Source organism: Mus caroli, unplaced genomic scaffold, assembly GCF_978045245.1.
Source record: "Mus caroli unplaced genomic scaffold, Mus_caroli_1 scaffold_7, whole genome shotgun sequence".
NCBI lineage: Eukaryota > Metazoa > Chordata > Mammalia > Rodentia > Muridae > Mus > Mus caroli.
This window is the reverse complement of record NW_028227262.1, coordinates 37,522,075-37,546,411: the sequence shown is the minus strand read 5'-3', so window position 1 is coordinate 37,546,411 and position 24,337 is coordinate 37,522,075. Positions and strand designations below refer to the sequence as shown.

The 24,337-nt window shown below is 37.0% G+C and overlaps 1 protein-coding gene across 2 annotated transcripts in view; it reads left to right on the top strand.

The window, feature by feature from the left end:
• Nucleotides 1-24,337, top strand: part of Grm7 (glutamate metabotropic receptor 7) — an 891,604-nt gene that overhangs the window by 538,046 nt on the left and 329,221 nt on the right. For both annotated transcript variants that reach the window (XM_021164769.3, XM_021164768.3), the window contains exon 5: nt 20,185-20,325. In XM_021164769.3, the coding sequence (XP_021020428.1) occupies nt 20,185-20,325 (141 nt within the window). The remainder of the gene's footprint in view (nt 1-20,184; nt 20,326-24,337) is intronic.

The following is a 24,337-nucleotide window of genomic DNA, read 5'->3' as shown; positions in this document are numbered from 1 at the left end:
ATGTAGTCAAGACCTCTAAATGGCTATGGGTATAGTGGTGATGTCACTGGTAGCTACAGTAATAAGCAAGACTCTCCTTATTTTGGGTGCTGTGCATATTCATTTTGCAATATTGGTTTGTATAATATTTTTATGGCATTGCTATCTTGTAACATTGTATTATAATGTTTTTGAAGAGTATTAATATCATACTCAGCTTCAAAATAAACTTGGTCTTAGAAACTTTAACTAATAAGCCCAAGACATTTAAACTACTAAAAAATTAGAGCATGAATGTGAATTTAACTATATCTAATTTCAAAACTGGAGCTCTAACCTGTAACCCCATCACCTTCTTGCCTTGCATTGGCTCATTCTCATGAATATTCAATTTGAGCCGCTGTAAACCTATTAAATAGCTTCTATGCAAGGGGTAGAACCATCAAATGAATATACTCCCAGAAAAACAGGAAAATGTTGTGAATATACTGTTGTATCATTGTCCCCACCACTGAAAGAACTTCATATCACCTTGCTTTTCAAAAGCTATCAACTCTCATAGCTTCTATAAACACCATTTCTGGGAGCCTCCTCATAGTTATGTTCATAGCCCAACCTACTAAGCAATAGTATTGCATAGTTGAACTTTATGTAAATGTAAAAAAACCTAGATTTTGTGTGTTTTTGGTTACAACTTAGTTTTGTGAATTATCAATTTAAGGGACACATTCCACATTAATTTGTTCATTTTAATTGCTGCCAGATGTCAGGTTATGTATATGGTACAGTGTGTCAATCTAGTACATGCAGAGTGTGTCCGTGAATATTGTTCATGGAGGACAGTATTGCTGTTACTGTTATAACTCTGCCAAAAGATCTTGTGAATGTCTTTGATTGTGCTTTGCTGTTTGGGGGGTGTATACATGGAACACTATTTGAGGAAAATATTAACTACTGTCACCTATATAATTATATAATGTGTAAGAATTTACTGAGGAATATTATCGAGATTTTTTTCCTGTATTCTATCATTCCTTGAGATTCTTTAAGAATGAAAGACATTTTCTGTCTGAGATTTTACAGCATTATAGTGCTTCTGATTTTAGTGACTTCTGACTTTTTTTTATTCTAACAAGCATGCTTACAGATTAAATGGTCTGGACATTAATTTGAAATCATTCAAAATTATGATCCTCATTTTTACTCTATCCTTACTTAGCTACAATTCAGTTACCATTTAGGACATTTAATTTTTCCTTCAATTGTAAGTATATGACTTTTCAAAGAAATACAGAGTCAATATAGGTTTTTAACTGCTGTGTTTATTCTGCCTCCTGTCTGAGTTCCATGTAGCAAATATGATGAAGGTTTGTTCCAATATTAAATTTACAATTTAAAAATGTTTTGACCTTATCCTTAAATGTGTGTGCATCTAGGATTGAGGTCTGTGCCAATGAGCAAGGCTTCTCCCTGTTTCTTGCTATTAAGTACAAGTAATGAGACTCAACATTCCATGGTTTCATTTGAACCAGGGGTTTTATTCCTTGGAAAAAACCTTTTGAGTCAAAAGTATGTCACAGTTTCTGATGAGACCTGGGTAAGCTTGGATTTTGGTATAAAATGGATAATTTATCAGTAATTACCCTTTGGAATTTCTTATAACTGCATATTTGGTTTAATATATGCTCTATTTAGAAGTTGAAATGAAATACAGCTATAACCATATAAACTAAAATAACCTGAAGAAAAGGAAATTCCCCTTAACATTCTTGGTAAGCTTATTAATTATTACTTAATTATTTTTTAACACAGAACTTTGCTCTGTATCTCAGGATGTCCTTGAACTCTCTAATCCTAGGTCAGCCTCCCGAGGGCTAGTATTATATGTGTAGGGCATCTTAGAGGTCTTTTATTTTACTTCCTTTTCTAAAAGTATTAACTAGCTATGAAAAGAGACTTATTAAATCCTCACTGATTGCCTACTCACAAATCAGCAAATTTTGTCTTGCATTTTGAATTAAAATATATTGAAGAACTCTTTTTCTGTGTTTCATATTCTTCATTATGATGTTTTCAATAATTACATGTATAAGTATTATGTTTGCATCCATTTCCACCCTTTCATTTTCTTCCTTCAATTCTTCCTTTGTCCATTCTTCCTCTCAATTCATAATTTATTCTTTAATTACTTTTCTTTTATATGTATGCATATTGACATGTAAACACATAAATACAACCTGCTGAATTCATTTAGTGTTGAGTGTCTTTATGTGTCTAGGACTGATCACGTGTGCTTCTACCACCAATTAGGGGGCCCATGAACTGACTCTTCTGCTCTCAATAGCTGTTATTTGCCTCTAGCTATTTACTAGATTAAGAGCTTTGTGAGATATATCCCATTTGCATTGGCATCTCAACTGATGTTGCCATTGTGTAGACCTTAATTAAGCAGCCATCTTGCTGAGGTTTCATGTGTGTAGCTTCCCTACCATGCCTAGAAAGATGCCATCTCACAGCACATTTCTAGGTCCTCTGGTTCTAACTGTATTTCTATCCCATCTTCTGTGATGCTTCCTGATCTTTCGGTGTGGAGATTGCACTGTAGATGTGTACACTGGGGCTAGGTACTCCACTCACATCCATTTTACTTTTCACCAGTTGTGGCTTTCAACAGTGGTCTCTGTCTACTGAAAAAATAAATCTTTGATAAGAGGTGAGCACTACGATTATTTTTGGGATTAAAGACAAGTATTTAGATTGTCATTCGAAATTATACTGCTGCATAAAAACATTATTACAATGAGCATCTAAAGAAAGGTTCAGGGCACATATGCTAGTAGATCAAGAATAGAAGCACATATATTGTGCATGTATGCTGTGTGCATGTGTGTAGAATTTGTGTATGAAATGAGCACAGGTAAGTAATCTCATTCATGAGCAGTAGGAAATATTTTCTATTACCCATAGCCCCACTCTTCTTCCTTAGGACCAACTATGCTCTGTTATGGACCTTTAATTCTAACACAAATTCTAACATTCTACCTCTTGATTATTGAACGTTATTATTTTCCTTTGTGGTCATAAATAACCTTCATATCTTAAAGTACAAAAAATGTCTGTTAGTGTAATAGTCTCCCCACGTCTCGTGAGAATGGGTCATGGGTCCTACAGAGATGAAGGGAAAAAGAAACAGAGTGTCTCATGAGCTGGTCTGAGGCATCTTCACAGAAAAGGCCTGTAGGCTTAGCTCCCTTACCTTCCAGATGTTCATTCTTTGTTTTCACAATAAAAATATCATTTGTCTAGGATTACCAGAACTATTATTTTACTTATAAACAATGGAGAGGATATAAAGAATTCAATAAGTAACTAAACTAATGAAAAGTATAAAGAGAAAACTCAATCCCATTCCATAGGGAAATTGATGCTAATGAAACTTTGGTGACCTTTGTTACAGAAAACTTAATATTCATAAATGACCTCAGGAACCCAACCCATGTCTCACAATGAAAATATTTCACATTCATTTTTCACCACTATTAAAAGAAAACTGTATCATTCCATGAGGAAAATACTATCCATCTATCTAAAACCATCCTAAAGAGTTGCTTTATTATTTGTGTGTGTGTGTGTGTGTGTGTGTGTTGCTTTATTTTAAACAGTGGTTCTCATTTGGCGTCAATCAATTGTGCCTCTCACAAGTCAATTAGTAAAATTTGTAAATTTTCTAATTGTCAAATTTTGAGGTAGTACTATTGGCATGTCACAGGAAGATATGATAGGACGCCCCCAACCCCATCCTTTAGCCACTGCATGAAAGTACTAGGGTTGAGTGACCCTAATTTAAAGAGACTGAAACAACTCAGACATAGCCATCGTTGCATTGACCCGAGTTATGGTAAGTTTCCTCACCTTATAGTTGAAGATGAATTCAGAGAAGTGAAAAGATTGAGTACATATATATGTAATCACTATTTTTTAAAATTTTCAAGGTTACTTTTGGTACTAACTATATCCTTAGAATTGTTAAACTGTTCGGCTTGACTCATAAATATTATTTTTAGCTGTATATGATCTATATTTTTTGTTGCTATGACAGAATACCTGATAGGATCAGTTTTGTAGATAAAAGTCTTATTTTCAAATGATCATTTCAGAAGGATTTCAGTTTATCATGATGGAGTAGATAGGGATTAGCATCTGGATCCTTGGTTATGGGAATATGGTTTTCATGTGGCAATAGATAGGATTAAGTAAGAACCAACTAAAACCAGAATCAATTATAATCTTCAAAGATTTCCCCTAGTGATCTACTTTTGACAGGGAGATGGCAAAGTATCTACAACATCCTAAAAGTAGCACCACCCTGTGAAGACCAAACTCATCTGTCCATGGAGGCCATTTCAGAGTCAAATCATAACAAATAGTTGTGGGAAGTTTTATAAACCACTTAGGGTACACAGGTCATTAGTATTTACTAAGTGTCTGGTATGCACTAAACACATTCTTAGAAGTTGTGAGTGAACAGCTCAGTCTACTGAAATGGAATTTTTTTAAGTGGCATGAATCATGGACATCACATTTATCATAGAAGGATACTGGGTTGTTTTTGTCAAGTGTATAACTAGGAGGGATGCACAAAAATCAGAGAGAAGCAAATTTTAGCTCATCATAATCCTGTGCTTCCATATACCAGGAACTATCCCTAATATATGGTAAATATCTGTGGTGGGAATTTTGCACAATAAATGAGATTCCCTGCAGTTAGATCATTTTCTAAAGGAGTATTCTCAGTGGATGGGGAATTGAAAAGGCAGGGTTGGGAGCATCCCCAAACTGGCTCTATTTTTCAGGAGTATTGTTTAGGAAAGTACTGTGAGCATTTAAATGAAATATTTGAACCTGGGAACTTGTGTGACTACTCAAGGTCACATGCCCTTTAGGCCATGCCAAGTTACAGCATTCTGTAATCTAGTCACTTATGTACCATTTGTTCCTGTCTTAACTTTATTTCCCATTGCTGTGACAAAAAAAAAAAAAATCACTTAGGGTAGTAAGGGTTTATTTTAGCTCACAATTCCAGGTTGTAGTCCATCATATTGGTCAGCTCACTGCAGTAAAGTTTTGAGAGAATTAGCCACATTTGCATCTGTATTCAGAAGACAGCAACAGATGCATGCTGCTCTCAGCTCTGTTCATTTCATGTAGTCAGGACCTAGTCAATGAAATAGTGCCACCCACAGTTATCCCAATTCACAGAATTAAGATATGTTCTATAGTGATGACCACAGGCCCAACCAATCTAGACTATTTTTCATCAAGACTCTCTTTGAAGACAAGTCTATACTGTGTCAATATGGCAATTAAAACTATTTTTTTCAACCATTTTGGCTTTTAGTTCTCTGCCTCCAACTTATAAATCCTACATTGGCATACTCAGATATGAATGTCACTATCATTCTTCAACAACAGACTGTCCCCCCTTTGTTTATATTACCTCTTAAAGGTTTCATGTTTTTCCTTAGTGTCAAGCACCATAGACAGTTTTCTGAACTCTGAAACTATGGCTTCACACTTAGAGGATATCCACAGGTGTTAGAACTTTTAAATGTATTATAACAGGTGAATGGCTTAACAAAGAAATAATAAGATTCAACAGATATTAAATTGTTATTTTTATTATGGCTTTTCTTTTTTTTAATTTGATTTAATCATTTTTTTACTCCAAATTTTATTCCCCTTTGGTCCACCGACTGTTCTCCACTCCATACCTCCTTCCCAAACTACTGTCTCCATGAGGATGTCCCCACCCCCAAAAACCTCCACCCCACCAAACCTCTAAATTCCTTGGAGCCTCCAGTCTCCTGAGGGGTAAGTGCATCTTCTCTGACTAAACCCAGACCTGGCAGTCCTCTGCTGTAAATGTGTCCGGGACTTCATATCAGCTGGTGTATGCTGCCTGCTTGGTGGCCCAGTGTCTTCAAGATCCTGGGGATCCAGGTTAATTGAGATGGCTGGAGCTCCTACAGGGTCACTCTCCTTTTCTGCTTCTTCCAGTTTTTCCCTAATTCAACACAGGGTTCTGCAGCTTCTGTCCATTTGTTGGGTGCAAATATCTGCATCTGACTCTTTCAGCTGCTGGTTGAGTCTTTCAGGGGGCAGTCATGATAGATCCCTTTTGTGAGCACTCCACAGCATCAGTAATAGTGTCAGGCCTTGGGGCCTCCCACTGAGTTGGATCCCACTTTGGACCTGTTGCTGGAACTCCTTTTCCTCAGGCTTTTCTCCATTTCCATCCCTGCAGTTCTTTCAGACAGGAACATTTATGGGTCAGAGTTTTTACTGTGGGATGGCAACCCAATGCCTCACTTGTTTTTCTGCTGGAGGTAGGCTCTCTAAGTTCCCTCTCCCCACTGAAGAGCATTTCATCTAAGGTCCCTCCCTTTGAGTACTGAGAGTCTCCCACCTCCAGGTCTCTGGTACATTTTGGAGAGTCCCCCCACCTCCTACCTCCCAATGTTGCCTGTTTCCATTTTTTCTGTTGACCCTCAGGGCTTCAATCCTTTTTCTTCACCCAATACAAGATCATGTTCCTCTCTTCCCACCACCCTGTCCCCTTTTCTACCCAAGTTCGTCCCTCCCTCCCCCCTTTGCTGTTGTATTCTTCTGCATCCCAAATGGGATTGAGGTGTCCTCACTTGGGACCTTCAGCTTGTTGATCGTTTTTAGTTCTATGGACTGTATCTTTGGTATTCTGTACTTCTTTTTTCTTTTTTTTTCTAATATCAACTTATTAGTGAGTACATACCATACATGCCCCTTTGGGTCTAAGTTACCTTACTCAGGATGATATTTTCTAGGTTCATCCAAATGCCTGAAAAACTCAGGATTTTCTTGTTCTTAATAGCTGAGTGACATCCATTGTGTAAATGAACCACATTTTCTGTATCCATTCTTCTATCATGGGACATCTGGGTTTTTTCTAGCTTCTGGCTATCACAAACAAGGCTGCTAGCTTTACAATAAGTATTTATCTATTTAGTATTTTACAAATCAATTATTATTAATATAGGCTTTACAGTAAATAGACTATAATTAAAACATTATGTCTATCATTTTTAAAGACTTGTTGTGTTTTTAATTATGTGTGTCTCTGTGTGGTATATTCATATATAAGTGCAGATGTTCTTCAGTGCCCAGAATAGGGCATGGAATCTCTTGAAAATGGAGTTTCAGGGGCTTGAAAACAACTTGATGTAGATGAACTCTGCTATTTTGAAAGTTTAGTATGTTCTTTTAACTATGGAGCCATCTTTGCAGACTCAGTCTGTAATGTCTATGTGATAAACTTTGGGGTTGTGGAAATAAGATTCCTAATAGAACTGTAATTTCTTTATCTAAGAATAGGCATGGTAGTTACATTGTACAGAAAACATTGTATGAAACAATAAAAAATTATTTTTGTATAACCATGCCAGTCAACAAATGTGGAATCCCCACCTAGTGCTACAAATATGTTCTTCTTGAGTAATATGATGATCATTCTTATACAAGCTGGCATTTACTCATTTCCCAAATAACAATAGCAATCGAAGATAACTCATAGGTAGTTGGTAAAATTATATTATTGTCTTTTATACTTTAGGTCCAGCATAATTATTTAAAACATTTGCAGTATAAAGTAGTCAGAATGGCCATTATTGTGGTTATTTGTATATCCCTACCTACCAACAAACACTGAAAATGTCTCTGGGACAGGGAATATGTAGCTTCTTGATTTAATTAATTTCTGTTGTAATTAACTCCTCTATCATGCTATTTTCTGATTATATCCAAGACATACTTGAAATTTCTATGATAAAGCCACCTGCACCAATTCAAATGGAAATGTGTTTCCTCTGGATAATTGCACACTAACCTGGGGAGTAATCAGACATGGACACAGCCTGTACCTGTGTCTTTGCCTGTTAAGAAACTCTTGCCTGGCACTCTGTGCGCTCCACAGAAAAAAAGGAAAGCTGTCAATAGGATTAAAGTTAAAACAATACTGTCCCTATTTTGTTGTGGGAAATATTACATCCAAAGCAAGACCTTATTGTTAAATGCTACCATATAGTTTGGACACCAAAGCCATTGCATGTCTCATTGAATTACAGATTGCAAATTATCCCTAGCAACAGATTTCTGTTGAGCGCAAAGCTAGGACATTTTCCTCTGAACTAAGGGGCTGTACACTGAGTTTGATCACTCTCAATGCAAAATACTGAGTGGAATTTTTGCTCATTTAACACCATATCTTTAAGGTCATTGCTCTCCAACATGATTTGATCCACCATGATGAAATTAAGAAATATTTGTTTCTCCCTGTGAATACATGTATTAGTGCCTCTATAGAACTGCTTCTTTGCAATCTCCTTGAGCGCAAGCTCTGTGTCTGAGCCTCTATCAGTGTTAACTGCAGTTCTGTAGATTCAAATACAAGCAAGTAGTGAATGTTCTAAGGCAAATTGGAGTGGTGGATTTACTCTAAGAAGACATGGATATCTTATAGATCCAAGAGCAAAGAACACATCAGGGGCTTGGAAATTAGCGAAATTCCCAAACTGCAATATCCTTTGCACCATCTATCTCTCTTGTTTTTTGATATCCATTTGATCTATTTCTCTCACCTGAAGCAAATGTCTTCTTCCAAGGCCATAAAGCTTCAATTTGGTCTTAAGTTTAGAATTCCAGTGTAAAATTCAAGCAATGTTGGTTGATCTCAATATTTTACTGCTAAATTCAATTTACCAGTCAAGGGGATTTGGTTGGGGTCAGGTGTTCATCTCAATGCCAGTCATTCTACTGCATCCATTCAAAACTGTGCACAATGAAAGAAAAAATGTCTATTAAATATAATTTGGATAAAAATGGTAAAGTCATGAGTTCAGGACAGTTCACCTTTTAAAAAAAACCCATAGGAATATCCATTTCTCAAAAATATGTGAGTAACTCATGTTGGAAAAAATGAAATGTTACAAATTGTCTTCCTGAAATAAAACTCTTTTAAGGGAAGACATGTTTATTTATAAGGACAACTACTTGCTGAATTATTTTATGTTTCCAAAAAACATATCTTTGTCAGTAAGCCAAACATATGCTAAAAAATAATAACATTCAAACTAGAGGGCTTTAGGACCTGCCACTACATCAAGATTTTAAAAGTAGAGAAAGGGCAGTGAATTCTGATCAAAGCTGAGAATGTCCCTAGGTGGGAATGAAGTTTGAAACTTTAATGAATATTAAAAGTATCATTCCTGTGTATGTTCAGAAACCAGTTTTTCATTTCTTTTAAAACATGTTCAATCTTTGAAAATTTCATACATGAATATGAAGTGTTTTGATATCTAACCCCTATTTCACCTGGAATACTCTCTCTTCTAACTTCAACTCTTTTTTTAAAAAAAAATTCAATTAGTTAGTTAACCCCATATGGCCATGGGTGTTATATCATCCCTAGTGCATGACCAACCTACTGGTAGTCACACCCCCAAATGAAATTGATTCTACATTCTCCAACAACAATCAACTAATAGGTACTCCTCCACCAGGTAAAAGCCTGGGAATCCCTTTTTGTTCTCCAACAGAAATTTTAATTGGTTTCAATTAGTGGAATCTTTTGCAGGAAAGCTGTGTATCACTTTCTTAGCCATAGACTTTGAACACACAAAATCAGGATTGAATTCTCTTCCAGAGAACAGGCATCAAATAAAATAGGACAGTTTGTTATTCCCATAAACACTCTTGCAGGTATTGCAACAGTGAACATATCTGCCTAGTGAGTCAATATTGTATCATGCAGAATCCAGTAGTGCAGAAGACCATCAGTGTCTTTTTACTCCAGAAAATTGGACATAGTACTACTGGAGGATCCAGCAATGCCTCTCCTGGGGATATACCTAGAAGGTGTTCCAACTTGTAAAAAGACACATGCTCAACTATGTTCATACCTGCCTTATTTATAATAGCAAGAAGGTGGAAAGAACCCAGATGTACCTCAATAGAGGAATGGATACAGAAAATGTGGTGCATTTACACAATGGAGTTCTACTCAGCTATTAAAAACAGTGAATTCATGAAATTCTTAGACAAATGGATGGATCTGGAGGATATCATCCTAAGTGAGGTAACCCAATTACAAAAGAACACACATGATATGCACTCACTGATAAGTGAGTATTAGCCCAGAAGTTCACAATACCCAAGATACAATGTGCAAACACATGAAACTACAGAAGAAGGAATACCAAAGTCTGGATACGTCCTTGCTTTTTGGAAGGGGAAACAAAATACCCATGGAAGGAGTTACAGAGACAAAGTTCAGAGCAGAGACTGAAGGAATGACCATCCAGAAACTGTCCCACCAGGGGATCTATCCCATAAACAACCACCAAACCCAGACACTATGCCAGATGCCAATAAGAGCTGTTGACAGCCTGATATAGCTGTCTCCTGAGAGGCTCTGCCAGTAACTGGCAAATACAGAAGTGGATGCTCACATTTATCCACTAGAAGGAGCACAGGGTCCCCAATGAAGGAGCTAGAGAAAGTACCCAAGGAGCTGAAGGAGTTTGCAGCCTCCTAGGAGGAAAAACAATATGAACAACCAGTAACCCCAGTGCTCCCTGGGACTAAACCACTAATCAGAAAAAACACATGGAAGGATTTTTGTCTCTAGCTGCATATGTAGCAGAGGATGGCCTAGTCAGTCATCAATGAGACGAGAGGCACTTGGACCTGTGAAAATTCTATGCCTCAGTATGGGGGAATGTCTGGGTCAGGAAGCAGGGGTGGGTGGGTTGGGGAACAGGGAGAGGGGTGAGAGGATAGGGGCTTTTCAGAGGTGAAACTAAGGAAGGGGATAACATTTGAAATGTAAATAAAGAAAATATCTAATTAAAACAAAAAACAACAAACAAACAAACAGAAAAGAGAATGTTATCTATCAGGGAGAGGGTTTCCTGGTCAGTTCAAGAATGACATTTTTTGTAGTGTGAAACCAGTGTAAGCAATAAAGGCTTATATCTAGTTATAATGAACCACTAAGAGCAATGATAATAGCCTATATTCCTATTCCAAAAATTATAACAATAAATGGCCATGCATTTGTTACTAGTGTTAATATATGTTCTTTTTCTGTCTAGTTCCTTATTCCTTTTTATATGTTCTTGTGACATGTCCTTCTTTTGAAATTTTAGTGTTTTCCTCCCTCAACTTTTAGGCAGTGGAAGCATCTTTGATCAGAAAGAAAATGAAATATAATTTTGGATAAACCCCCTTGGGTTGTTATAGATGTTTGATTACATAAGTTTAGATGTTCAAGCTTAGCAAAAACTTCTAGCTTCTGAGACATTTTTAGAGCAGAGTACAAAATGAAGATGGTAACCAGGCAACGTGGTTCTTGTACGGTTATTAAAAATAAAATGTGTAGCTTCTACCATGTAGAATAATTCTCTGGCTTTCAATGTGTTGTTTTTTTTTTTTTTCTATCCCTTGGAAGAATAAGCAGATCCTACATGCTCAAATGATCAATAATTTTCCATTTAAAATTTATTATTGTGTTAGATTATTTTTGCTAGAGAATTTTACACAGATAAATCAGTCATGATAATTTGATATGATTCTTTAAAAGTGTGTTTAAAGATTTTGCATAAAAATTATTTAAGTATTCACACAATCTGTCACACACAAAATTCAATGCTTGGTCATTAAGATGACATCTGGCTTGAATAAACATATATTTTTTTCCAAATACCAAAGTATTACTGATTAAAATTTAGCCAATTTTCATATCGTGAATAACATTTTAATAAGAATTAACCATAACGCTACTTCAAAATGCTTTTGACCATGACAAATATTCTTCATCTGTGTCCATTATTTGATATTTTTATCATGATTTATAATACATGTATATGTATAAAGAATCATATGTTCAGATTAGAAGACTTTGTCTTCTGGATTTCTGAAAGAGTTCGTGTAGGTCTTCCAAGACTATGTACAAAAGATGCTTGTGTGGCTTACATAGTGTAATTTAGAAGACTGTGTCAAGTCCACTTATGTACCAATAGCACCTGGGAAGTGAAAGGCTGGTGCCTTGAACCACCAGTAGGTACTCCAATTTTGTTTATGTGGCTTATTGTCAAAGCATAGGTGAATCATTTTCTACACAGGCCACATATTGCTTAGAGTATGCCCAGGCACATGAACAGCTGTTCTAGACAAATGTTCTGCATGTAGATCAGGGCATTAAGTCTTCAAAAGAAGGACTCTAGACAAGTTGTGGTTTATAGGTTGTTGAAAGGATTTCCTAAGAGAGGCATACAGAGACATTGGGTCTTCATAAACATTTCTCTAAATATCTAAAGGCCACTCTTATTGGAAGTCAGAACTTATTTCAGAGGTACCCTGTGAGACTTTTGGAAGTTGCCACTGATAATAAATATCACCTAGCTCATTTGTTGAGCAAAGTTTTAGTCTGGAACTTTACTTTCAGATTTTTTTCTTTCTGGATATTGGAAAAGTAATAACATCTAACATGAGATATTCAAGTTCCAGTCATAGAAAAATATAAATAGTGGTATATACCTGATTCTTTATCATTAATATTTTAATTATGCATGTGTGATGGGAGTTCTCTGTATAGGTTTGTGCACACAAAGGCAGGAATCCATGGACGAAAGAATCTTGAAACATCCCTGGAGTTGGGGTTTTTATGCAGTTGTGTACCACCCATTGTATGTGTTGAGATTTTAGCATACAAGAGCAATATGTGCTCTTAACCATTGAACTATCTCTCCAACTGCAAATTCCTGAATATTTCAGACTGCCTGTTCATCTCTTTCTATGAAAAAAGGTTTTACTTTAGGCTTTTAAATCAATCTTGTTATTATCAGAAATGATGACACATGGCATTCACTAATACAAATTTGCATAAACAAGTGTAGCTTTGAGTTGCATGTGTACCAGTAGAAATCTCCATCTTATCTCCCAGAAATCCTCCTTTGTCCAGCAGTCACAATTGTAAATTATCCTGGGCTTCTTTGAATCCTGTAGGAAATAAAATGTGTTTTTAATACAAATAAGAACAATCCAACGCCACTAATTAATAAACAATTTTTGCAGGATACCTTATTATTCTTAGGTCTCTGAAAGTTAGTAATTACCAACATTCATACTTATATCATGAAGAATGTAAACAGACTATACTATACAAAATACCAAATGCTTCACCTTATGATTTTTCAAGAGTTGTTAATAGACTAAAGTTCATGAATTCAGAAAAAAAATGGGATTACACAAAAATACACCCAAGAAAAGCATTTAAAATGATGCTTTGGGCATGGTAAATTACCTTAAATGTATTATTATTAATTTAAATTTCATATTTGACTATAAAATTTGTAAATAGTAAGTTTGTACCACCAGTTTATTGGAAACATAAATTCTTCCAAGAATGGCTCATTGATTTTATATTAAATTTAGCTTCCTAAAGACTTAAACTGCAAAGGAGATAGAGAACTCAGTATAAACACTGATTTTCAGGATTAATTATTCATGACTGCTATGCTAATGGAAGGCAATGGCATGAATATATTTAGTATGCTCACTTCATATACAGTCATACATTATTAATAGATTATACCTGTGAAATATTTGCATAGGAACCAAAATTACCTTCCCTTAGAGAGTAACCATTCTACAAAGTTTTAATACTTAAAGAAACCTGAACATGGAATCTACCAGTAATGTTGTAAAAATATACCCATACAGTGTACTCCCTCCCTCCCTTTCTCTCCTGTTCCTATGTGTGTTTGTCTCATGTAAAGAATCAATGAATATATAAGCAAAGAGTAAAGAAATGAAATTCTGCCATTTATGACAATGAATTAGAGGTCATTGTGCTAGTTGAAGTAAGACAAACGGTAATTTCACCATGCATGTGTTATTAAAATATTACTATTTTGCTAAAAGAACCAAGAACGGTCATTATCTCACTAGAGGTTAGGAGTGAAGGTATTTTCTAGAATAATATTGTATATCTCACTTTCTCTGCCTTATTCATAAACATTTCCCATGGGATTGTTTGTTTCATTGTAGAATAATTTCCATCACAATAACTCTTGTTTGCTTAAAAAATAATGGCAGCTTGCCACCAATATCATGAGTAGACATAGTCAGAGAATTTCTAGGTGCATCTCTGATTAGCTTATTTCATGAGGTCAGCCAAAATGATTTGTATTTGCTCACCTTAATTTATGTTAGTAACATTTTTGCAGAAATGCAAATGAGAAAGACAGGGTGTGAGTAGGGTAAAGATGATGGCCTCTAAGCCCAAAAGTCAAGACAGGAATATGCAGACATGGGCAGAAGCAAGAAGAAAGGCTTGAACGTAAAACTCCACTCTGCACCTGAGGAATAGATGAAAGAGACCCCTATTCTCATAAGTTCTTATAACCAAATAATTAGCAGTCCTCTTCTTTATTTTTTTCATTTTTTATTGGTTATTTTATTTATTGACATTTCAAATGTTGTCCCTCTTCCCAGTTTCCCCTCCACCAACCTCCTATCCTCTCCTTCCCCCTGCCTCTCTCCCATTCACCTACCCAGTTTTGTCTCAGTGCCCTAGCATTCCCCTACCCTGGGTCATCAAGCCTCCACAGACCAAGGAACTCCTCTCACAGTGATGCTCAATAAGGCAGTCCTCTGCTACATATGCAGCTGAAGCCATTTGTCCCCATTTGTTCTCTTTGGTTGGTGGTTTAGTCCCTGGGAGCTTTGGGTGGTCTGGTTGGTTGATATTGTTCTTCCTATAGGGTTGCAAACCCCTTCAGATCCTTCAGTCCTTTCCCTAACTCCTCCACTGGGGTCCCCATGCTCAGTCTGATGGTTGGCTACAAACATGCATATCTTTATTGGTCAGGCTCTGGCAGAGCCTCTCAGGCTCCTGTCAGAAAGCTTTTCTTAGCATCAGCAACAGTGTCTGGGTTTGGTGTCTGCAGATGGGATGGATACCTAGGCAGGGCAGTCTCTGGATGGCCTTTCCTTCAGTCTCTGCTCCACTCTTTGTGCCTACACTTCATTTGGACAGGAATAATTTCAGATTAATATTTTTGACATGGGTGGGTGGCCCCATCCCTCAACAGGGGGCTGTACCTAACCTCTGGATATGGTCTCTATAGGTTCTATCTCCCCTTTTTGGGTATTTCAGCTAATGTCCTCCATGTTATATCCTGGGATCCTCTTGGGTCCCTGGCATCTGGGACTTTCTAGTGGCTACCCCCAGTTCCTCCTCCCCCACTGCTATTCTCCTCCTTTCAAATTCTTGACCCTCTGTACTTCTCCCCTATCTTCTTCCATATCTGAACCTCCCTGCTCTCTCTCCTCCTCCTCTCTCCCTTGCAGATCCCTCTCTCCCTCTACTTCCTGAGATTTTCTTCCTTCTTCTGAGTAGGACTGCAGCATCTTCTGAGAGTTTCAAAATCACTGACTTTCATTCATAATTATCTACCGTAGGTTTCCCAATAAAATAGTGGGCTAGAAAATATTTAATTCCTGAGATACGATGTGATGACATCACTAACCTCCAACCTGTTGATGATTGTTAGATTATTGTAAGAAGTATTCTGTTTTCCTACGGATGTGAAATACTACATTTATTCTCAAGTCCATTCTACCTCCCCATGCCTACCTGTGATTCTTTCATCATGTTTTTGTGGTATCATTTCTTCTGTGCCAGATCCTCTCTTCTTTTCTCCTAGGGAACTAAAAATTGCATTATCATGAGATTTTTGATATGCTTATCTCTCCTTTTCCACCTCCAAGCAATCATACTTACTTCCTCTTTTTTCTCAGAATATAATGGCTCTTAGATATTTTTCCATATGTTAACATTGTTATTCATATAAGGTAAAAATTAGCTTTGAAGGATTTGTCACGGAAAGAACTGAACTCTCATTACTGATATTGGTCAGCCTAAATGGAAATATACCATGAGAATTTAGATGCGATATTTTATGTTTGTTTTCTTTTGTAGTTATTTCAACTCTGGGTTTGTAGTCCATCTTACAATGAGTTGATATCTGAGTATATAAATAGTAATGGCTTCTCTTGGTTATATCTTGCTGTTTTCTCAAGTTCTTTATGTTTTCATTGGTTTAATCAAATTCATTGAAGACATTTGGCTTGGTCTTTTTCATTGCAGTGAAGCTAAGACAGAGCTCAGGAGTCAGCATCAGTACATTGAAAAGAAGAGAGATGCAACTTTTAATGGTAGAATGCTCCATATCTGTCTCATGAGATGCCAGATCAGTGTTCTGATTTTCCAGAGGATCTGAGAGTCAAACTCATGTGAAAGCTTATAATGTCTATAATTCAGTGCCCAAAGATCTGACATTCCTTTCTGGTCTCATGCATGTAGTGTACAACTATACGTTCAGGCAAAGCACCATACACATAAAATAATCAACTCTTTAAAAGTAATTACTATTATATAGTCATTTCCCTCCCATTGAGACATTAGCAGCAAGTCTGAGGTCACAATAGCCATGTACCGCTTCTCCATTGTGTGTCTTTTTCCTTCTAATTCAAGCAATAATGTCTTTCTCAGAATACTCTTTCTACCACATCACTTGCATTGTTCTCCTCCCAACTCATATTTTCTTGTGCTGTGGTTCTGTCTTACCCTTACCACTGAGCCATTGTCCCATTCTTCCTTTGTGTTTTCCTTTCTTCTGTTTATTGGAGGTTTCATGCACTGTGTACTATGCATGGAGATCTTGTGTATTGTGATGAAGAAGAGCATATTCTTTAACTACTAGCAGACTCCTTGAGCTGGAAGCAGTATAGGAAGCATTGCAGAGGGCTCTTGTCCTTGAGCTGTAAAGTCAGAAGTGCTGGTGCTGCTTGCCACTGGAGCTGATGAGGATGTTCCTCTGACCTGCCACACACTCCCTGAAGTTCAAAACCTAGCAATCTTGGCTGCTGCATATTTCAGATGTTTTAGATGGCAGGCAAAGCTTCACTTGGCCCTGTGACCTGCTAATGACATTCTGATAGCATTCCTCATAGCATCCTTTAGGGAGATCTTCTTCCCATTTCAGCTAGAAGGACCTTTTCCTAATCATGACTCCCAGGATGAATCATGCCTCTGCCGAGAACATTCCATAATCTCAGGAGGTACAGGAGGCCATCACCTCATTTCAGAGAGGAGAGAACCTGCCATGAACAGTTTGTAATGCCGATTACAACCTTGCTCCTTCTTCCTCTTTTTAGAATTAACTTCCCAAATGATGGCAGTTGTGCTCCACATATGCCAGTGGGACACTGCTTTATACTAGCCCAGAAAGAAATTTAGGAAATTAAATTTATCAGTTCAACAAAAGGAGCAAGTTCACACTAAGAATTCCATCTGCTTCATATAAAAGAATAATAGTTTTCCTTTAATAAAACTTTGATTCTGTTTCCTTTGAATCAAAACTGTGGGACTTGGTGCCTTGGGTTATATTTCAACTCTCTGGTAATGGTCTTAATTGTACTAAGACATATATGTTCAGATAATGTTTCTTCTGAAATTTAATAGAGATGTGGGAAAGTCTTATTTTACATACACACAAGAAAGAGTCAGGCAGGCAAGGAATGGTTATTAGTTATTCTAAGTTGTGATAATATCCCTACCTCTCTGTCCCACCTGAGTCACTGAACATCTTTTAAGATGATCGGTATTTCTAATGGTACATAGGTAGAATCTTCAGGCTGCTGTAATTATAATGATAGACTATGGGTAGGGGCTTGAATGCTTAAGCAAAAAGGAGGCCTTACCCTTCATCCATGTCAGAAGCATGTTATATGCCAATAAGGAGCTACAAACTACTCCTAAGTGAAAGGGGTTCTAAGAATACTGTCAGGCACTGTAAGCATCTGGCTGCAACAGGAGTTTTTGAAGCCATGAAGACCTGTGTGTGGTTAGTTTTCTTCTCTCTGAATAGAAATGAGTAGAGAGAACTAACAACAATTTATTTATCTTCTTCCATGATGCTGGTAAAAGGTAGAACTAAGTTTTCAGGTCCTACAAGGAAGTCTGACTTGCACAAGCAAAAGCAAGGCACTAAAAATGGCCTACTTGAATGATACCATTTTATCTCTGCCTCTGCCTCTTAGGTTGTCTGAAAAGACATGTTTTCTTAACCTGGGTCACCTCCGCACTATCAGACCACAAAAGTATGTACCAGGTTGATTTTTTCCTCATTCTATTGCCAGACGACATAACGGTTTCTCTTCTCATTGTTAAACTACCAGTTTCCCCTGTAGTATAAATTGTTTCATATTGGGGCATCTTCTAGGAAAAGAGAGAAATTGCTATGCTTTGTGAAGAAGAGCAAACGCCATAGGACTTCTCTAGACCTTTGATGGGTATGAAAATCTCCTGAAAATGAGAAGGAAAATAAAAACACAGCGTTCCCCTCCCTCCCATAGTTAGTCTGTTCTCCATTTCCCTGGTCAGCTGACCAAATAATTCAGACACTTACCAAAATATAAGCCTACTTTATAGCATATGTAATAGTTATCAATGTCTGAAACTAGGCACCCTGCTATCAGGTTCTTCTGGTTCCTCATTTCTGACTTTGAAGTATGGTTCTGAATCATAGCTGCTGCCTAGAGTTAATGTGACACTTAAAGAGAAAATGCATGTAAAATGCTTTCTGCTTTTGTCATTGTAACCACTGACACATCTTTTACGGCATATGGAAGAGCTGTATATTTTAAGTATGTGGTATTAGGTCCATCTTTGTCTAGGATTCTTGGACTTAAAATTTCTAAGTTTCTGGATTCTTTCCACTACCACTGATGGCACTGTGCAGACTGGCAAAAGGGGATGGTGCCATCTTCATTTCTACAAATAGACAAAAGGAAGATCAGCAGTGCTATGTGTAGACATTCCTGGGTTTCTGTGATGTAGTGACATAATGGCACTGGCATTCAAGACTAGGCCTTGTGATATTCTGAGTCTGAGTCTGATCTTTCCTGGTGTTTGTTGGTTTTTGTTTGTTTTATCTTTGATTGTCTTGAGACCTTATGCCTCCATTGCAATATTTAAAGTACCCAATCCAGAAACAGCAACCAGAGAATTGTGTGGTACTTGGGCTCTAATGTTTTTGCTAATATAGATGCTCTAAGAGTAGCGTTGAAGTGACATGCTTTCTTACTTGTGGCCTCTTTAAAATCAATTTATTTCCATTTTGACTAGGAAACCAATTCCATGATGCGGCAAAACCAAAAGAAAACACCTTGAAATGTTATTCACTAATGAGTAGCTGAAATAGCCAAGTACAAAGACTAGACCATAATGGCTGACTTTTGGCATGTTACATATTTTTTTTCTCAACTTATGCCTTATTTTCACCAAGCTAGAACTGAAACCCATGTTACTAAGGGAAGATGAAAAACATTAGTATATTATAAGTTCACTTGATGCTACAATGAAATACTTGACCAAAGTAATTTAAAGAAGAAAAGGTTCATGGGAGCTCAGAGTTGAGCACAGCCTATTATGTATTCAAGGAGGTATTTCGGGAGTCATCTGGTCACAGTATACCCACAGAGGCAGAGAGCAATGAATACTAGTACTCAGCTTGCTTTATTCTCTTTATTCTGCCCTGAACCACAGTCCAGCCCACAGTTAAAGTGGGTCCACCACCTCAACTAATCTAATAAGACAATTCCCATTGGGATGCCCAGAGATTTGTCACCTACATGAGTCAACATCCTTAGGCTGGTAGTATTAATCATCATAACTGAAGACATTTATCTATGATTTAGCTCACTAGAAATGTAAAACTAAATTTTTTTGCTTATATCATTCTTTGTGTCTTCAGTGAAAATAATGCTTATATATCTCCCTTATTGAATTAGAGGTCTTCTTATAGTTTAGCCAAATATATGTGTATTTATGTGTTCATATATACTTATATATATATATATATATATACATATATATATATACATATACATATATATATATGTAGTATTTGTGTGTGTGTGTGCATTTGTGTGTGTGTGCATAATAAATCTTCTACCCTACCTCCTATCACAGGTTACTTTTTTTCCTTCTTCATATGCCAGTAGTGATCTCCATGATTTCTGACCTTCTCATGTAACTCTTTTTAGGATTTGATGCTTACTTCACATCCCGGACACTTGAAAACAACAGGAGAAATGTATGGTTTGCTGAATACTGGGAAGAAAACTTCAACTGCAAGTTGACAATTAGTGGGTCCAAAAAAGAAGACACAGATCGCAAATGCACAGGTAATTTCATTCCCGTTGTCCTCCTCCTGCAACTTTACATGGAAAGCACTGAGACAATTGCATGCTGACAGAAGGAAGCCTGGCTAGAGACAAATTGAAAAAGTAAATTAAATTTTACTAGATTGTTCACAAAAAAAAACAAAAAAAGAATGTGAGCATAACTCTTGCAGGTCAAGGGAAGTGGAGATAAGAATGTATTCTTTTCAGCATGTCTATCTGTACTGTACTTGGCATTTCTACTAATTCTTGAGATCTCATTGCTTCAAACACTTGTGTTGATAATATTGGTTCATATTCTATCCAGAAGAATGAAGCCATTTTCACATAAACAAAATCCCCTAAGAAAATTCCACACAAGAACCAATGGTAACTGTTAACAGAATGCTTATATTTACAATAATGAGTATTCTTAATTATTTTCATATTGTGTAAGTAAGGAGTCATTTTGGTATTTATAATATGCTTAAAATATTCTCTGCTTCTCATACACTTCTCTTGTAAATTTCTTCCCAATTAAAAGTGTATTTGTGGTAGATAAAGGGGAAAGCAGGCATTAGTTCATTTAGTCAGTTTCAGATATTTATTAATTAATCTTTCTGCTAAGAACTATTCTAGGCACTGGTGGTCTTAGGGTGAATCAGGCAGTCAGGGTCTCTGCTTTCATGAGACTTAGAATATAGCATAGGAGTAGGAAGTAAGTCAGTGACATTACTCCAGTGATTTTGTCATCTAAAGTAAAAAGTGAGATCTGAGGGTAATAGGGACATATACAAGAGGAATTTCAGTTGTGTTGAAGGCCAGAATGTTTCCCAAAGACTTCCTTCAGAGAATAATGTTTGCATCAACATCTGGAAAATGGATTAGACAACAGCCAATGGGTGAAGGAGAAAAGGGGTGAAGAAGAGCCACTGATGTAGATAACCATGGTACAGATCTGCAGAAGAGGATTAGTGTGACTCTGAGGAGATAATCAACAATAACAATAAAATTGGGAACGAAGGATTCTTTGAGGAGAATATGGTGAATCTAGGGAGAATGAATGAGGTAAGACTGTAACTGCTAAGAGAAGAGGAAATACTACCTTGTATTTGATCAAATTTTATCTTTATTTGCAATTAATCTTGTATTTGATATTTGAGTACTGAATAACTATAGAAGACAACATAGTCTAATTATGCTCTGGTACATTCACTATTTGTGATAGTGACTCTCAGGTACCACAACACCCTAGAGAGTGTGCAATATGATGAAGCATACTGAGAGCAAGGGCAGCGGGAAAGCTAAGGCAGTGAAGTTCTTACCATATATGCATGAGGACCAGAGTTCAATTCCCAGGATACATACAAAAGAAAATGAATAGTTATGGTGACAAGCAAGCAAATTCCAGCACTAGAGAGGCAAAGACAGTCCAATCCCTGAGGTTCATGGACGAGCCATTCCAATTGTTGAGTCCTAATGGTTAAGTCTAGGCCTGTGTGAGGCTTTGTCTCAAAATGTAATGTGGATATATTCTAAGGAGGAATGAAGCCCAAGGTTGTCCTCTGGTGTTTACACAGACACACACACACACACACACACACACACACACACACACACACACGCATGCACATGCACACACACACGCACACACACACACAATGTTAACACCTTAGATACTAGTTTATTTTGTTTATCTTATTTAGGTCATCTTTGCAATATATTTTTTAAATTTTAATCACCTGAATGTTGTCTATTAATCTCTTCATTAAGTAACTGTGAATTAGGTAAGATATATAGTACAAAGTACTTAAGATATCACGAAGGATTAGAGAATACTTAAGAGCCTACTTTCTCTCAAAGAGAAGATGTATGATAGAAAGAAAGAAAAACACTGCTGTAAAATCAATAGAACACATATCTTGGAAGCATCCTGGTTTAACTAGAATGTCAGAGTAGCCACATGCTCTGTTCAGACTTCAATATATAACAGCACAATGTTCTCAGAAACACAGTCTTTCTATTGTTGGAGAGAAAAGGAAGAAAATTGATTCAATGTTGACTAGACCTAGGTGACACAAATCTTCCAAGTGGAAACTGAAAAAATTAGTTTGACATCTGGATAATTTGTCTGTAAGACAGGGAACACTGAAGTGTACAACAGTATGCAGATGATGGATGACAGTTTCCAGACTGTTTCTGACATCTGATGTTCCATAAGAATGGCTGGAGTTGGAATGGATTGTCAGATGGGACTTAGGCTTGTTTCAATCTAAGGCCAAGACTTGTCTTTATGCATGCTATAGTCGAAGATGCTCTTTGGACACCCACATTTTAGTGCTTAGCATAGAGAATTGAAGTTTATAGAAATCATCTGTGGCCAAACTACCATCAGCAATGGAAAATGTGGTTTGTGTCTTTCTGTCATACTCATTCTATGGTTGCAGTTACTAAGTTACTGGTGATCCACAGCTATCCTCTTGTTGTCTCTTCATTTATTCTTTTTCATTAGGCAATGATGTCACTAGGGAAAGGTACAATTATGTAACATTAAAAAAATTGTGTTTACTAGAGTCACTTACTCAATAGGTAGTCTAATAGTGACTATCTGCATACTGCAGAGACTCAGACATGACAGTGTCTCAACCATCATAGCAGGGTTCCTCAGAAGTCCCAATGTAAGGATATAGAAGGCCTGGAAAAGGCCTGAAAAGATGCTGGTCTTCAGTTCATGTGGAAGTCTGATATCCAACAGTAATGGCAGCAGCAGCATCAGTAGCAGCAATCACAACCACCAGCAGCAGCAGCAGCAGCAGCAGCAGCAGCAACAACAACAGAATAGATTTGTTCTTGCAGAAAGAAACAAAGGCAGTGTCTTAGTCAGGGTTTCTATTCCTGCACAAACATCATGACCAAGAAGCAAGTTGGGGAGGAAAGGGTTTATTCGGCTTACACTTCCATGCTGCTGTTCATCACCAAAGGAAGTCAGGACTGGAACTCAGACAGGTCAGGAAGCAGGAGCTGATACAGAAGCCATGGAGGGATGTTCTTTACTGGCTTGCCTCCCCTGGCTTGCTCAGCCTACTCTCTTATAGAACCCAAGACTACCAGCCCAGGGATGGTCCCACCCACAAGGGGCCTTTCCCCCTTGATCACTAATTGAGAAAATGCCTTACAGTTGGATCTCATGGAGGCATTTCCTCAACTGAAGCTCCTTTCTCTGTGATAACTCCAGATGTGTCAAGTTGACACAAAAATAGCCAGTACAGGCAGAAAGCACTGATTTTTCCTTTAACCTCTTTCTATCTGGACAACTCCTTGAAAGGTGCCAAATATTAATGATGGATCTTCCTCATTAGTGATTTTCTAGAAATCACCTTCACAGACATATCCAGAAGCATATCTCATTGTTAATTCCACAATCTACCTGTTAGGTTACAAGCACAGTTAATTAACATAATACTTTCTTCAAAGTATCCCAGTTAGTAGACATGGTCTATTACATAGTAGCAAATACAATTACTATTGCTGTTATTCTTCCCGCCTTTAGGTCTTAATAGATAAGAAATGGAGGATAGCATAAGTATTTTTTTTCTTTCCTTTTCCAAGTCTAAATGGGATCTCTTATGTTGCTTTCATAGTATTTTGAAAACACTCTTTAACAAATCTTGCCATTTGGACACTCCTCCATCTTGGAAGTGGAAAATAATGCTGATTGACAGTTTAGAGGGAAAAGGTAATGATGGCAATAGATGGGCGACAAGTCCTTAAAGCTACAGTAATTAAGTTTAATCAAGGACATGGACAGGAGAAGGAAGCATTGGTGCCCATTAGCATAGGGAAGATGTGAACTGAAGCTGCTTTGTGACTACATTTAGGAATGAGTAAACAGAATGAATGTGTCAGAAAGCATGTAATTATCAATTTGACATCGTAAACTGACATCACTGAGATGGTGGTTGTTTTGGGATGAGGACTGCAAAAACAGTGTCCCTCATTCCTTCCTGTAACTGAGGTTGATGAAAAATTGAGTCTT